Source organism: Podarcis vaucheri, assembly GCF_965113315.1.
Source record: "Podarcis vaucheri genome assembly, chromosome: 3".
Lineage (NCBI taxonomy): Eukaryota > Metazoa > Chordata > Lepidosauria > Squamata > Lacertidae > Podarcis > Podarcis vaucheri.
In genome coordinates this window covers 63,412,592-63,427,228 of record NC_138761.1, presented here as the reverse complement: position 1 = coordinate 63,427,228, position 14,637 = coordinate 63,412,592, and the positions used below count along the sequence as shown (strand labels likewise).

The following is a 14,637-nucleotide window of genomic DNA, read 5'->3' as shown; positions in this document are numbered from 1 at the left end:
CAGAAATTCAATAGACCTGTTTCTTGCTGCAGGGGTTGCTGCTAATTGTGCATCTGCCCTTGCTCAGATGGCCGCAGCTTCATGTGTTCAAGAGGAGAAAGAGGAAAAAGAGGTGCAAGAACCTAGTGACACCATAGCTCAAGGTACGACTCATCAAGGGGAACAATGGTTATCATTAGTGATGATATGTATTAAGATCATATGTAGTTGGAAGCCTTGTCAAATGTAATTTTCCTGGGCCTGCCTATAATAGGGGTGTCTCCCTTTAGGTCTACTGTAAAGATCAGCAATGGCTGCCTGACTGCCTGCAGAGAGGCAGAGCCTACCTAGATCTGAAAGTGGTTGGGTGGGGTGAAGAATCTCACTGCAGTTCTTGTTTATTGCTCGGTATTACCTGCTTTTCCTGAGCATAAGCAGCATAGATATCAATGGGGCTTATTCCCAGATAAATTTGTTTTGTATGGCAGCAAAGAACATCCTCAGGGTATCTTCCAGTTCTATGATTCAACATGGTTCTATGATTTAAATAAAGTAAGGCGCTAGTAGCTGCATAGGATGTGCAGAAATCAGTTTCAACTATAGTGAACTCTCAAGCCCTTTCTACACTTTTGTTAAACACTGCCTGAAGAGAGGAGGAGTCAGGATTGGACCCACTCATCCTGCCCAGCCTCTGCGCATTCAGCAAGAGGTGTGAAGCAGGCTCTCTACGCACAGTTCCCTCTGTGTAGACTCCTCCATGCAATCTGGAAACTTACCCAGTATTGGTTTCCAGTCATACATAACTCTTTCCTTTATACAGCTCCTTTCACACTTCCCACTGAACACGTGCAAGTTTGTTCCAGGGAGCACGATCCATTTTCTTACTCCCATGTATTTAGTGAAGGTAAGAAAAAATACTAGGGCCTGCATGCAAACCTTGACAGAAGCTGAAAATGAGTTTGTTTGCTTTTTAAAAGGAAAAAAACCCCTCTACAATAATAGTTCTCTCCTATACAGAAGCCTTTCTTGTGTTAGACGTAACAAGAGATTCTTTATTTCTAACATTTATATTTGTAATGGCACAGTGAAACAGAAGGTGGAGCAAAGACTGGAACAGATGGGGAAAGTACAAGGGGTCTGCCTCCACACAGCCCACGTTTTGTGCATGGATGCCATTCTTAATGTGGGGCTGGAGATGGGAAGCCACAATCAAGACTGCTGGCCACATGTATTTAGGTATGGAATTGGAAACTATATTCCATCTTCAGTTTGCGGCAGTTTAGGCTAGACTCCAACACAACATTTCTTTGAAACTGACAATACACGTTGATTGGCAGGTACCTAGTTTGCTGTTCAGTGTGTTTGGTGTACTTTTTTCGATTCCAGTGTGCTTCTACTGCAAAAAGAAAATGAAACAGTACTTTCCCCCATTCAATGGGCAATAACTATTTAGGTAGGAGCTCAATACACATTTGATAGTTTACCGCATACAGGACCAACTCAAAGTATGGCTTAGTATGCATGCGCAAGTGTGTAATTTTCCAGAGCAAAGATCATAGTACTTTGCTCCCTCCTGGTCTCTAGTTTATCTTCTGGTCTATAGTCATCAGTTATGGTGACTTTTAGATAATCCAGACAATAATCCTTGTATTATTATGTATCTTATTTCTATATATTCGAGCATTGAAAATTCACTCTCTGTTATGCAACAGCTGCATCTAAAATGTAAATGTAACTTAAAATGTTTTTAAAAGTCAGTAATGTTGTAAGGAAAGTTTAAGTTTATGACTAGCTAGTCCAGTGACACCTTGCTTCCAAAAGAGCTTTTCATTTCAGGAGGCTTAAGACTACTGTAGATCATCCTCAAAGAGTAAATGTTGTATGCAGTGGAAAAGACCAGTAAGGCCCTCTGTCCTTGTGCTTTGTTTTTTCCAGAGTTTGTGAGTACATAAGCACACTGGAACATGCTCATTTCAGTGATGGGACATCTCAGCCACCGGTAACTATTACCCAGGGCCAGCAGGCCACAGACGGGCTTCAGGGAGATGTTCAGTCTACAGACGGCACCCAGGAACTGACACTAGATCAAGAGACTGCACTGAGGAATAATCCTGTAATCCAGCCGGTTTCCATTCAGGAGCTTATCAAAGAAAGCAGCAAGGGAAGAGCGTTTGATTTCCGTGGGGGCAGCCTGATGACTGGAAGCAACGCTGCCAAAGCTATCCTTACCCTCTCCACCCAGGCAGACAGGTATGGTTGGCATCACATTTGACAGTTGCTACATATTCTGAGTTTCTTCAAGAAAACATCATGGATGTGTTACTGTGAATATCTAAAATTTTCAAATGGTGACATTCTAGTGCAATGCTGCCAATACCAGAAAAACGTCAATGAATGTTGTAAAATATATACAGCCCCACTAATGGGCATGCAGTTTTTTACTTCCCCCAGGTACTTGTGCTGGTTTACTTCCTTTCCCCCTACTTCCACCCCGGGCGCGTTTGTTTGTATATTTTAAAAGTCAGACTTCATGTCCCCCTAGCGATGCAGCAATAAAACTGCTAGCACATTTGCAAAGCTAAGCAGGTTCCCATTTGGTTTCAAATTGGATGGGGACCGTGTGTCGAGATTCCTGCATTGCTGGGCTAGATGACTCTTGGGGCCCTTCCAACTCTACAATTCTATGATTTGGTCAGATCAAGTGATATATTCTGCCTTTTTGCCTGAAGGCTATTTGAAGATGCTGTTGACAAGTTGAATCTGATGGCATTGGTGGGTTTCCTGTATCAGCTGAAGAAAGCCTCTCAGTCCCAGCTCTTCCACTCAGTTACAGACACTGTTGATTACTCCTTGGCAATGCCAGGTAAGCCTCTTAAGACCCAAAGCATAGCATCCTGTGTGTGTGTGTGTGTGTGTGTGTGTGTGTGTTATACCATGTATTCAATTTCTATTATCAATTACTCTGCACTGTCTTTTTTGCCCTGGTAGGTGAAGTAAAATCTACCCAAGACAGGAGAAGTGCACTCCACTTGTTCCGTCTTGGAGGGGCCATGCTCCGAATTGTAAGGAGTAAATGCCGCCCTCTTCTTCATCTTATGCGCTGCTGGAACGTGGTGGCACCTCACCTAGTGGAGGTGAGAGAATTACAAAGGCTTCTTCCCCGCCCCTGCCCATGCAATTTCTCTGTGTATTGTAAAAATTGCAAAGGGCAGTCACAATGTTAGTTAATGTACTTGAAAAAGAGAATGTACAGGTGAATGAAGCACTAAGAAAGATTATACTCTGGAAATTTGCAGATTATAGCCATCAGCCTAGCACAGTTCTTAGACAGATCCTCATAAAAACAGCTTTATTCATTTCTTCATGATAGGTTGGCCGTTTGTATGTTTGTTTGGTTGATTTATGTCTCCCCCTCTATCTCATGGGCTCAGAACGACATACAGCCATTTTTCTAAGGGGTCACAGTCTAAGGAAATCAAATAGCTAGGGGAGATAAAAAAGGCAAAATAAAATTAAAATGGCATTGTAAGATGAAATCTAGCTCAAACAGATTTCCTCATTGTACTTACTGTAGACATTTTTAATGCTAGGCCTCACCCTCCTCCTAAGTAACAGTCCTTGCCAGTTCTTGTCGAAAAGGCATTTTTTGCTTGACTGAAATCCTGCTTTTTACTCCTCTTGTTGCTGCAGGCTGCCTGCCATAAAGAAAGGCATGTTTCTCGGAAGGCTGTCTCTTTCATCCATGACATCCTAACTGAGGTTCTGACAGACTGGAATGAGCCCCCTCATTTTCACTTGAATGAGACCCTCTTCCGCCCCTTTGAGCGTATCATGCAGCTGGAACTCTGCGATGAGGATGTCCAGGACCAGGCAAGCTAAACCTCGTTTACAATGGCAACAGCCTACCTTCAACTGCAAGACCACTTTGATTCCTATTATATGCCTAGCAATCACAATCCTTTCAGTTGCTTCCTGGGAATGGGAAATGGCAAGAGAAGATTCTGTGCAGGGCTTGTTTGTATTTTATACTAGAAAGGATTTAGCAGTGGGAGAATTTCATTTGAAATGTCCATCTTTCAAGTTTCTGAAGCAGGTGTTGCTGGATTCCAATTCCCATCAGCCCCAGCTAGCATGTCCAATGGTCAGGGGTGATGGGAGGAAAGCCACAGTCTCCTCACCTCTCTTTTAAAGAGTATGAGCAATAGCTAGCAACATCACCAAAGTCAGGAATGGTTTTTAGTTGGATTTCCAGAGCCGGAACGTCAAATTATCATGAGCATCTGAAAAAGAAACAAAATGCTCTGCTTAATATGCATAGGATGTTGGCCTCGCAATTCAGTGCTTATTTGTGTTGCCATAGTGCGGGTTATTTTTTAAAATTATAATTAGAAAAATGTTATCAACAATTGTATTGCTTTCTACTCAAGTCATGTAGGTCTCCTATAAAAAAATAAATAACCTGGTAGCATTATTCGGTTGCGTATATAAAATCAGAAGAGGCTCACCAGGGGTGGCAGATTCCGCTTTCCAGCAGGTGGGCCACTGTTGCTTACCAGGAGTGGCAGGGCAGTGGAGAGGTTGACACACTGCAAAGAACACCCATAGGAGCACCGGAATGGCCTCACCAGTGCATTTACCCGGCTGCAACCTCCCCCAGCTCCTGATAAGCCACAGAGACCCTGCTCCTGGGAAGCTGCTGTGGTATCCCCACCCCACCTGCTGATCTGCTTCTGCATTTCTCACACAGTATATTCTCTGTGCTGGATTATTTACTTCTGCAATGCTTTGTGTGCTCTGATTGTGCCAGGTGATCACATCCATAGGCGAGCTGGTGGAGGTGTGCTCAACTCGGATCCAGTCAGGGTGGAGGCCATTGTTCAGCGCACTAGAAACTGTGCGCAGCAGCAGCAAGTCGGAGGTTAAGGAATACCTTGTTGGAGAATATTCAATGGGTAAGACTTTTCTACAGTTTTCTAGATACCACTGTTTAGGCACTGGGTTTTTAAAGAGTCAGTGTTTGAAAGGCAATACAATCCATATAGCAGACTATCCAAAAACATACTGAATAAATGAGTAGATCTGAGCTACTGTGAAGTTTTTGCATCACAACAGAGTTCTGGAAGTACTTTATGGTGAGTATAACACTTTCCCCACATGTTTAAAAATCATGTCAATATAATTTTTTTCTGTTCATTGTAGAAAATGGATGAGCCCCTTTGAACTCACTGGGACTTCCTTCTATGCACATACGATTGTGCTGTCAGTCACTAACCAACATAATTTGATTCTATGCTTGTCTCAGCAGCTGCATTTAGTAACATGAATGTTTTTATGTTGTAAACCACTTTTGAGATTTTAATAGTAAGCAGTATAAAAGCATCTTCAATAAATTTTCAAAAATACATATACTAGGTTTGTCTGTATCAACTGTGAGTGAGCACTGAATGCAAGATTTGGTTCAAACTGTTTTGGAGGCTGCTCACTTCATTTCAGGTCTGAATCAGGATCTCACTTTAGGAAAACCACAGCTTGGTTCTCAATGATTTAATACGGATACATACACAGACCCAATTGCTACATCTGTGCAGTTAGATGAAGGCCAGTGTCTCCAGTTGTACAGAAGACTTGTAAAGTGCCTTGTAAACCCCAAAATCTGGAAGAGCCATTTTGACTCTGAAAATTTATTCCCATTTTCCTTGTAGTAAAGCCACTGAATAATGTGGGGCTTGCTTCCAAGCAAATATAGAATTGCATTGCACATTAATTTGAAGCAAGTTAAAAAATCACGGGCTTTTCCAGGTAATGTGCATCTGTATCAGCTAAACAATTATTCTTGCTCCCTTAGGAAAATGCCAGGCACCTGTGTTTGATGTCTTTGAAGCATTTTTAAATACAGACAACATCCAGGTCTTTGCAAATGCAGCCACCAGTTATATCATGTGCCTTATGAAGTTTGTCAAAGGATTGGGTAAGGAACCTTTTAAATACGGTATATCCATCTGTATCTTTACTTTAGGGTTTGATGTTTGTGGAGACAGATGCAAATAGTTTACTGACTGTCAACAAAGGCTATGAATGCATTTTAGAGGTATGAAGTCCTGGGATTTTTGTATGATTTTTGTAGGTATTCTTCCTTTTTTTTTAACTGCATTGGCATTTGCCAGGCTTCCTCACAGTTGTGAAAGAGATTCTGTCTACAAAAAGTTAACTGCTCTTTCCTGGTGATGAGGGTGGAGTGGGGAACAGTGTCAAGGAGACCTTCATACAATAATAATAATGAAAAGCTTAAAGAAGTCTCACAAAGGGCAGGACAGGAGTGATGTCCTGGCGACATTTCTTCCTTATGTTTCTAAGCTAGAAAAGATACTGTGGGGTTTGCCCCGTCTTGCACAGTGTAGTTGTTAATGTTATTATTATGAACCAAAGCATTCTCTGCATAGGAGGTCCTCCCACGCCTTGTGTTAAAGCAGTTGGCAACCACTCCTCCTTGTTGCACATTAAGAGAACAAAACTGCACCCTGGGGTGCAGGGTCGCTGGGTGCTTCAATGGAAATGAGGCACAAAAGGGCCAACTTTGACGTGATCATTCTGGCCATCTGTATAGAGCATGGAAATATATGACAGGAGGAGTGGGATGGCCCTACAGTAGAATCCCTCTGTGCAGGCAGGACTGAACATACTATGTCTAACATTTTCACCAAGACATTTCTTCATCCTCCTTCGCAAGTTATTCCTCATAACTGCTGTGTGCACTTTGTGAATCCCTCTGGATTCCATAATCACCATACAGGGTCATAGTAATTAAGAGCATTCAGAGCAGCATTATGTTCTGCTTAGATGTTTTCTTTCTTTCATCCCAGGGGAGGCAGATTGCAAGGAGGTTGGGGATTGTGTGCCAGGATCAGGATCCATGTCTACAGACTTGTGCCTTCCTGCTCTTGATTACCTCAGGCGGTGTTCTCAGGTGAGTGCAAGGATGCTAAAAGCTGCTTGAAATGGCATCCACAAGGGGGTAGAGGCTCCCTGTAGCGGCTCTTTCTTGTGTAAACAGGTTGGTCACTGCAGCATGCAGAAAAGCCCTGAGCCTCTTACAATTTCTCTGGCTGACACACAGCAAATCTTTGAGGTTTCCCGCATTCTGGCAGTGTTGTCTATTTCTATCTCTTGCCACAGGGAGCACAGATGATGCAGTTACCAATTTCTGTGCTCTTTCTTCTGCCAGATCAGAAGCCGTGCAAGTGTTCAAACACAGTGGCAACAGCTTTTCCCATCACTCCTCTTACTGAGGAAACATAGCAAAGTGGTTGGGCTATCAACGGCTGCTGGCTTCTCTCTTTTTTGGAAGAAAGAGAGAGAGATCACATGATGGTTGCCTAACACTTGCCTAGAGGCAACTGTTACTCACCGAAGGTGTTAAGGAAAGTGCTTGCTTACAGAGTTGCCAAGACCGGGTTTGTAAATACAAGGCCAGGAATCTTAGGCTACTTCCATCCTCAGGTCCTGTGTACAGTAAATCAACATGACCAGCAAATGACAGACACCCTGCATGATAGATATGTGGTGTCTCATGCCCATATGGGAGTGGCTTGATTATATTATCTTTAGCAACCACACACCACGTTATCCTTCTGTTTCCTGGGGTTACTCCCACATTTCTGAGTGTAGCATTGAAGCCTGAAAGCAGAAGCCCAGACAAAATCCCTGGGCACACGCACCCTTTCCTGTTAGAATATCAAACTATTTTAGCCAAATCGTTTTCTGTGTGAATGTTCTACAACATGTAGCTCTGAAACTGTCATGCCAGCACATACTGTGGAGTAGTCTCATCATTTCTCTCCCTTCTTAGTTGCTTGCCAAAATCTACAAAATGCCCCTGAAGCCTATTTTTCTCAGTGGGAAACTTGCCAACTTACCCCAAAGAATACAAGAACGATCCGCAAGCAGTGAAGATGGCATTGAGTGTGTCCTTTCTGATTTTGATGATGACACAGGTAAGCAAAATTACTGTTGTGATCCTAAAGAGGAACGTCCTTAAATAGCACTTCCCAAATGGGGCTTGTCCCCATTCACCTGGGGCTCTGGGGGAGCAGCTTTTGCTACAGCCGCAGCCCAGGCCCAGGGGCTGACTTCTTCCTGCACGGCCTGGTATCTTCCCTTCTAGCTTCCTAGGAAGGCCTGCCAAACAGGCAGAACCCAGGGGCAGGGGGCTGAACTAGGCCCACCCCTGCTGTATTTAAGAGGACAGCCTCAGGTAGTCACCACCTTGGGAGATTGTCACAGGATTCACCACCCACCCACCCAGGCTGTAAGTGGCCTGCCAGAAGATGAGCGGGCAGGCGAGAGTGAGGACCTTGCTATGCTTTATCCAGTTGGTCCAGGGAGTGTCTCTGTTTGGGAGTCCACACAGGGCCAATGGACCATAACACCCCTCCCAATGGCAGCCTGAGTGGGATCGTAGCTCCTAATCCATGTCAGGAGTGACCCCCCCCCAGACCAAGTTCTGGGTAAGCCCCATCATGTTCATCAAACAGTTGACAGGTTGCTTAATACTACAGTGGTGCCTCGCAAGACGAAAAGAATCTGTTCTGTGATTCTCTTCGTCTAGCGGTTTTTTCATCTTGCGAAGCAAGCCCATTGACGGATTAGCGGATTAGCACAATTAGCGGCTTTTAGCGGCTTATCGGCTTATCGGATCAGCTGATAAGCGGCTTAGCGGTTTAGAAAAAGAGGGGGAAAGGGAAAAAACCCGCAGGAACTCGCAAGACATTTTCGTCTTGCGAAGCAAGCCCATAGGAGATTCGTTTTGCGAAGCACCTCCGAAACGGAAAACTCTTTCGTCTACCGAGTTTTCCGTCTTGCGAGGCATTCGTCTTGCGGGGCACCACTGTAGATGCATACCCAATGCCTTGGGACAAAACCTACTTGCATCTGTAATGAATGAAAGTTGTGGCCTATTTCAACCCAATACAAATCTCCTGTGTTTACTTCTATGGTTTGCCTCTTCCCCACGGGAATAATGCACCTGTGACAGCGATGATGTGTGATTTTACATCTTCACCATTCTGTATGCTGTGATCGTACCCTGTTCTGGGAGAGTCAATTCACAGATAGTTCTACCTCAAGAATGCAGTCTTCAACAAGACCCTCCCCCCAAAAAAGGGTGCAGCCCCCTCACCTACATTCTGTACATTTACGCATTTCTATATCTAAATAATTTATAATCCTCCCACCATTCAAAAATATTGTTGCCATGTACGAAGAGAGAAGTGAAATGAAATGCAAGGCTAGAACAGTGTTTCCCAACCTTTTTTGGGCAAAGGCACACTTGTTTCATGAAAAAAATCTCGAGGCACACCACCATTACAGCCCCGTGACGTCAGCGCGCAGCGTCACGCCGGGAGGGACATGAATTGCTAGCAAATTACATAATCACCTCCTTGAGGGCTGGCTCATCTTCTCCGAAGGCAGAACCCCATTAATTAACAGCACAGACTCACACCATAGCCAAGACGAGGGGGGAAAACCTCAGTCATGCACAATCATGCACATGTGGGGGCTAAATGAGGACGAAGACCGGGCAGAGAGCAGGGTTCAAATCACCCCACCTGGCCAGGACAATCCCTGGGTGCTCCCTTGGGCCACTTGCCTGAGCCACCTCGCAGGGCTGTTGTTGCGAGGATAACATGGGGAGAACCACGCGCGCCCCCGGGAGCTCCTTGGAGGAGAAAGTGGGCGATGAATGCAATGCACGAAATATATGAGAGGCGACCAGGTTTTGCAGGTGAGGGGCCCCCGCCAGCCTCCGCTTCCAACACCCGGCGCAACGACGCCGAAGTTTCCCCCCCGGGCTCGGCTCGGGGAGCAGCGCTGCTCCCCCCGGCTCCCCTTCGCCCTCCCGGCTCTCTCTGCCGCCCACTGGGGACCCCCCTCACCTGCCAAGTCCGGAGCGCCGGTGGAAGTTGCATGCATGCATGCAGGGCGCCGCGTTGCCATTGCATTGCACTGCACTCCATGCAACGCCTGCACGCATGCATTGCCTTGCACGCCCGCCAAGGGGTCTCCCCGCGGTCCGATGCGTCCCCTCTGGCGCGGATGCAGCATTGCAAAAATACCCCCCCCCCCGAGGCAGCCCTACCTCGGGGGCAGCCTCCGCCTCCGCCGCTCCGCCTCCACAGGGATCCCCGGGCTCCATCCTGCCGCCCGATCTCCGCGGGGGCGCAGGCAGGCTGCGCGGGGTCTGCGCGGAAGAGCCCCTGCCCGCCCGGCCGCCGCCGCTGCGCTCATTCCATGGCCGGGAGAAGAGCGCTTCAAACAAAACGCCCGGCCCGCCAGGCCACACTGGGAAACGTAGTTCTCGCACCCCGCGCGGGCGCGGAGCTCAAGGGCGAGGGGACTACGGATCCCGGCAGCCCCCGCGCCGGGGACGGAGGGGGAGAGGCCAGGTGCAGGGATGGAGGGACGGGTGGGCGAGCGAGTGAGTGAGTGGCAGCCGCCAAGCCTTGGCCGAGAGCCAGGAAGGGCCTCCCCGGAGGAGGAGGAGGAGGAGGAGGGAGGCACAGGGAGGGAGGGAGGGAACCCCAGGGGTCATCTAGTGACGGCGCCCCAATCGAAAATTTGACTTTTTTTAAAAAAAATCTTTCAATTTTTTTAATTTTTCCCGCGGCACACCAGGCAACATCTCGCGGCACACTAGTGTGCCACGGAACAGTGGTTGGGAAACACTGGGCTAGAACAATAGGAATACATTAAAACCATCAGTAAAATCTGACAGGAAGATTGAACCAAGTGATCAGCATCTCTCAAGCACTTATAAAAGAAAAACGGAAGAGAAATGGGGCAGGAACTGGGAACCTAGCAAAATTAATTCCACAACCTATGCTACACACAGCTTCTCACATGCGGTTTTGTTTTGTTTTCCTAGGCCTTATTAATGTCTGGATCATTCTGCTTGAAGAGTTGACTACTGCCATATCCAACTGCCCCCGTCAGCATCAGCCTCCCACCCTGGATTTGCTCTTTGAACTATTGAGAGATGTTACCAAAACACCTGGTAATTGGTTTGAATTTACTGACTACTACTAAAGTGTAGGATTCCTACCCCTGGGTCAGAGCAGGGATGGGTGGGCTCATTAAAGTCCATCCCATCCCATCTCCAGGCAGATTTTGAATAGAGAATCCACTTGAACTGCCTGGAAACACACAGTTAAAAGTACTACCTGCAAAGTGCTCTGAGGATTGCGCCCTGCCTCTGCTCCCCCGGAATACAAGTTTTTTTCTTTAAACCTTTCAAAATGGCACTCACCTGCCTACAGCATGCCCATCTATTGCATGGGGTTCCTTATCGCCACACACCTTGGACGAACTTTGTGCAAGTTCCCCTGGGCGCAGCAGAGCTCGGTGGCATTCCGTCACTCCCGGGGGAATTATACAGGGAAAAACATGGCTGCCTCCATGACCACTTGATGGCTGTAACATAAGTTGAGTAAACAGACTCTCAAAGCTCTGATAGCACTTTTGTATCACCCCAAACACATCTACTTGATTTATTGCTGTTAACATTTTAGAATGGTTATATTTTTTTGCATTGTAACAAAGACACAGGGAGCTAGGCAATTTCATTTGTGGGGGCAATTTGAGAATGAGTTATTAACAGTTAATGGTCTTTTAGACTTCCTCAACATGAATAAGAGTTCACTTTTTGAATAATAAGAATTATAGGTCACCGGGGGCGGGGGGAGCCATGCCTGCTATTTTATTTATAGATCTGTTAATAAAGTAGCAAACCCACAGGTAGGGAAATACACAAGTGTATCATAGAGATGCCACCTGAGTGTTGACTTCCATGTTAAATGTGCAGGCATTATACATGGGGCTTTTTTAAAAGGGGAAATTGTAATATGAGAAGGTGCCAGTAAATTACTGGCATGCCAATTATGAAAGAAGCTATGCAAATGGCAGGTGAAGTTCCATATACAGTAAGTGCACAGTTGTCAGTGAAACCCTCCTTGCAGTGCATCTTTGCTCTCTGGTCAGTCTCAAGGAAGGGAATCCACTATGGGTATATAGGATGCATTGTCCTGAGTTAGCCCTAAGCATCTGTCTGAAGGCCCAACATATTTATCTGTCTTGTGTTTTTATTCTCTAGGCCCTGGGTTTGGTATTTATGCAGTTGTTCACCTTCTGCTCCCTACAATGTCCCTTTGGCTTCATCGCAGCCACGGCGACCATTCTTACTGGGATGTGGCATCTGCTAATTTCAAGCATGCAATTGGCCTTTCTTGTGAACTAGTAGTGGAGCACATTCAGAGTTTCATACATTCAGGTAATTTTATGTAGTCTTATATGTTGCAACCCATTCTAACCATACTCTTGTAGACAAACTTTAGTTTTGGCATTAACTATTACAGTGTGATCAAGACCTTTGAAACATGGATGAACTGCTATTGGAAGAGAGAAAAGATTATGGTAGAGTAAAAAAAAGGTGTAAGCTTTGCATATATACACTGGAATGTTTATTTCTCCAGTGAAAAGTGAAACGACTCAGCTGTCCTTGCTCTGTTTATATCAGGCTTCCTCAAGCTCAGCCCTCCAGGTGTTTTTGAGACTACAATTCCCATTATCCCTGACCACTGGTCCTGCTAGCTAGGGATCATGGGAGTTGTAGGCCAAAAGCATCTGGTTGAGGAAGCCTGGTTTATATGAAAATTTCAAACACCCATTCACAGTGCATTTAAGAATGGGATTTGATTCCCAAATTAGATTTTGAGCCTCCAGTGCCAACCAAACATTCTCTCTGACCCCAAACCATCTGTGACTATAAGGTACTCAGCACCATGGGTATCTGCATGGCAAGGAATGCATTGACTAAAGCACAGGCAGATGAGTCAAGGCAGTGATCCAAACACTACTCTGAAGAGGAAACATGTAACTAACCATCCTAACTGAACTGGGGCAAAGGTTTTCCCCCAGTACTAAATGTCACAGCATTATAGTAAACTGCTTTGAGGGTTGTTGTTGTTGTTTTTTTACAATCTAGCGATATATGAATTTTATTAAACAAGATAAATAAGAAAAAATAATACTGTGAAACTGTTAACGGATCTGAACATCATTGGTATTATCCCACTGCACAAAGCTAGATCCCGGCCAAGCGAGTAGCTCTAATTATACTGACTAGAGTATTAGCAATATCCCAGTTTATAGTCAGGTCAGAGGGCAGCATGCATGAAGAAGATGCCGTGTGCATTTATTTCTAAAAATGCAGTAGTTCCTCTGTGTTGTAATTCTATTACATTATGGTTAATATCAAACCAACAGCCTAATTTCCTCTTTAGATATTGGCTATGAGAATATGATCAACACAATGCTCAGAGACCTCTTCAAATTACTAGTAGCTTGTGTCGCAGAACCCACAGAATCCATCTCTAGAGTTGGGTGCTCCTGTATCAGGTAATATGGCTTTCATTTCTATATTCATTTTACACATAGGCCCAGTTTGCACTTAACACTAAACCTCACAGGTCCTTTTTTTTGGGGGGGGCACACAATTAGACATGAAATACTAATGTGAAAGTTAAAATTACCTCTAGTTAAAGAAGGTATGGGTTCTAAAGGCTTCTGCAGCAAATGTCAGAAAATTATTCTTTGCCAACTCAAAGTTCAGACTTTGAAAGCACCTGTCCACCCAGTAACTCTGCGGCTTTGAAAGCAGTTTGCGTCACATCCCTTCATACTTGAAGTATTGGGAGAAATACATTGGTTACTCCTTCAAACCTTACACAGGAAGTGCAAACAGAGCACGTTCAAGTGATGTTCCAAGGTGCCTTGATCTAAGCTTATATATTGGGCTTCACTTGGCTCTTCATAGATCTACATCAATAAGAAAAGCCGTTTTGGCTTTTGAGCTAATCCCAGTTTTTCAATCATGTTGTGAAATGGTTATTGGCTGGTTATCGGCTTCATGGTATTTTCCCTTATCTATAGATATGTTCTAGTGACAGCTGGTCCTGTTTTTACAGAAGAAATGTGGAGGCTGGCATGCTGTGCGCTGCAGGATGCCTTCTCAGCAACTCTTGAACCAGTGAAGGTATCCCTTGCATTTAACCGGGTGCCGCAAGCATCTCTGCTAATATGCGGCTACTATTTTCTTAGACTGTTGCTCTCATCTATGATTACGTAGATAGCACCTTGGAGGGTGGGGAGCGTTGGTTGGTTGCTTGAACTAGCATCTCTGTGTGGATGATGTATAAGCAGCCAGCAAGATTTCTGCAATGACAGCACTTTGGGAAAGCGGCTCAACCATCACAGATGGTTTGATGGCTTATGGTCTCTACTCATATGGAAAAAAACAACATCTCTGCATAAGCTCAGGCAGGAGCTTGAAGTTAGCTCCACACACACTTAAGGCGATCAAATAAATGGGGTACAACCTGTGCACAATCCATTCTAGTGGGCACTTCCAGACTGTCACTAGTGAGCTCTTTAGAAAAATAACACACTAGTGAGCTTTTTTAAAAAAATAAGTTGAAAGAACATGATGATGAAAGTACATCAGGTTCATCAATTAGGTGTGTGTGTGTGTGAGAGAGAGAGAGAGAGAGAGAGAGAGAGAGAGAGAGAAGCTGATGTCAGCCAGGGGTCAGCAAACTTTTTCAGCAG

General features: G+C 45.1%; 1 protein-coding gene across 2 annotated transcripts in view; it reads left to right on the top strand.

The window, feature by feature from the left end:
- The window catches only part of ARFGEF3 (ARFGEF family member 3), a 72,330-nt gene that overhangs the window by 46,005 nt on the left and 11,688 nt on the right, over positions 1 to 14,637 (top strand). For both annotated transcript variants that reach the window (XM_082215870.1, XM_082215869.1), the window contains exons 17-30: positions 33 to 143; positions 1,065 to 1,215; positions 1,915 to 2,229; positions 2,709 to 2,842; positions 2,968 to 3,113; positions 3,670 to 3,849; positions 4,787 to 4,931; positions 5,825 to 5,947; positions 6,840 to 6,943; positions 7,826 to 7,970; positions 10,901 to 11,029; positions 12,125 to 12,301; positions 13,314 to 13,428; positions 13,963 to 14,065. In XM_082215870.1, the coding sequence (XP_082071996.1) occupies positions 33 to 143; positions 1,065 to 1,215; positions 1,915 to 2,229; positions 2,709 to 2,842; positions 2,968 to 3,113; positions 3,670 to 3,849; positions 4,787 to 4,931; positions 5,825 to 5,947; positions 6,840 to 6,943; positions 7,826 to 7,970; positions 10,901 to 11,029; positions 12,125 to 12,301; positions 13,314 to 13,428; positions 13,963 to 14,065 (2,078 nt within the window). The remainder of the gene's footprint in view (positions 1 to 32; positions 144 to 1,064; positions 1,216 to 1,914; positions 2,230 to 2,708; positions 2,843 to 2,967; positions 3,114 to 3,669; positions 3,850 to 4,786; positions 4,932 to 5,824; positions 5,948 to 6,839; positions 6,944 to 7,825; positions 7,971 to 10,900; positions 11,030 to 12,124; positions 12,302 to 13,313; positions 13,429 to 13,962; positions 14,066 to 14,637) is intronic.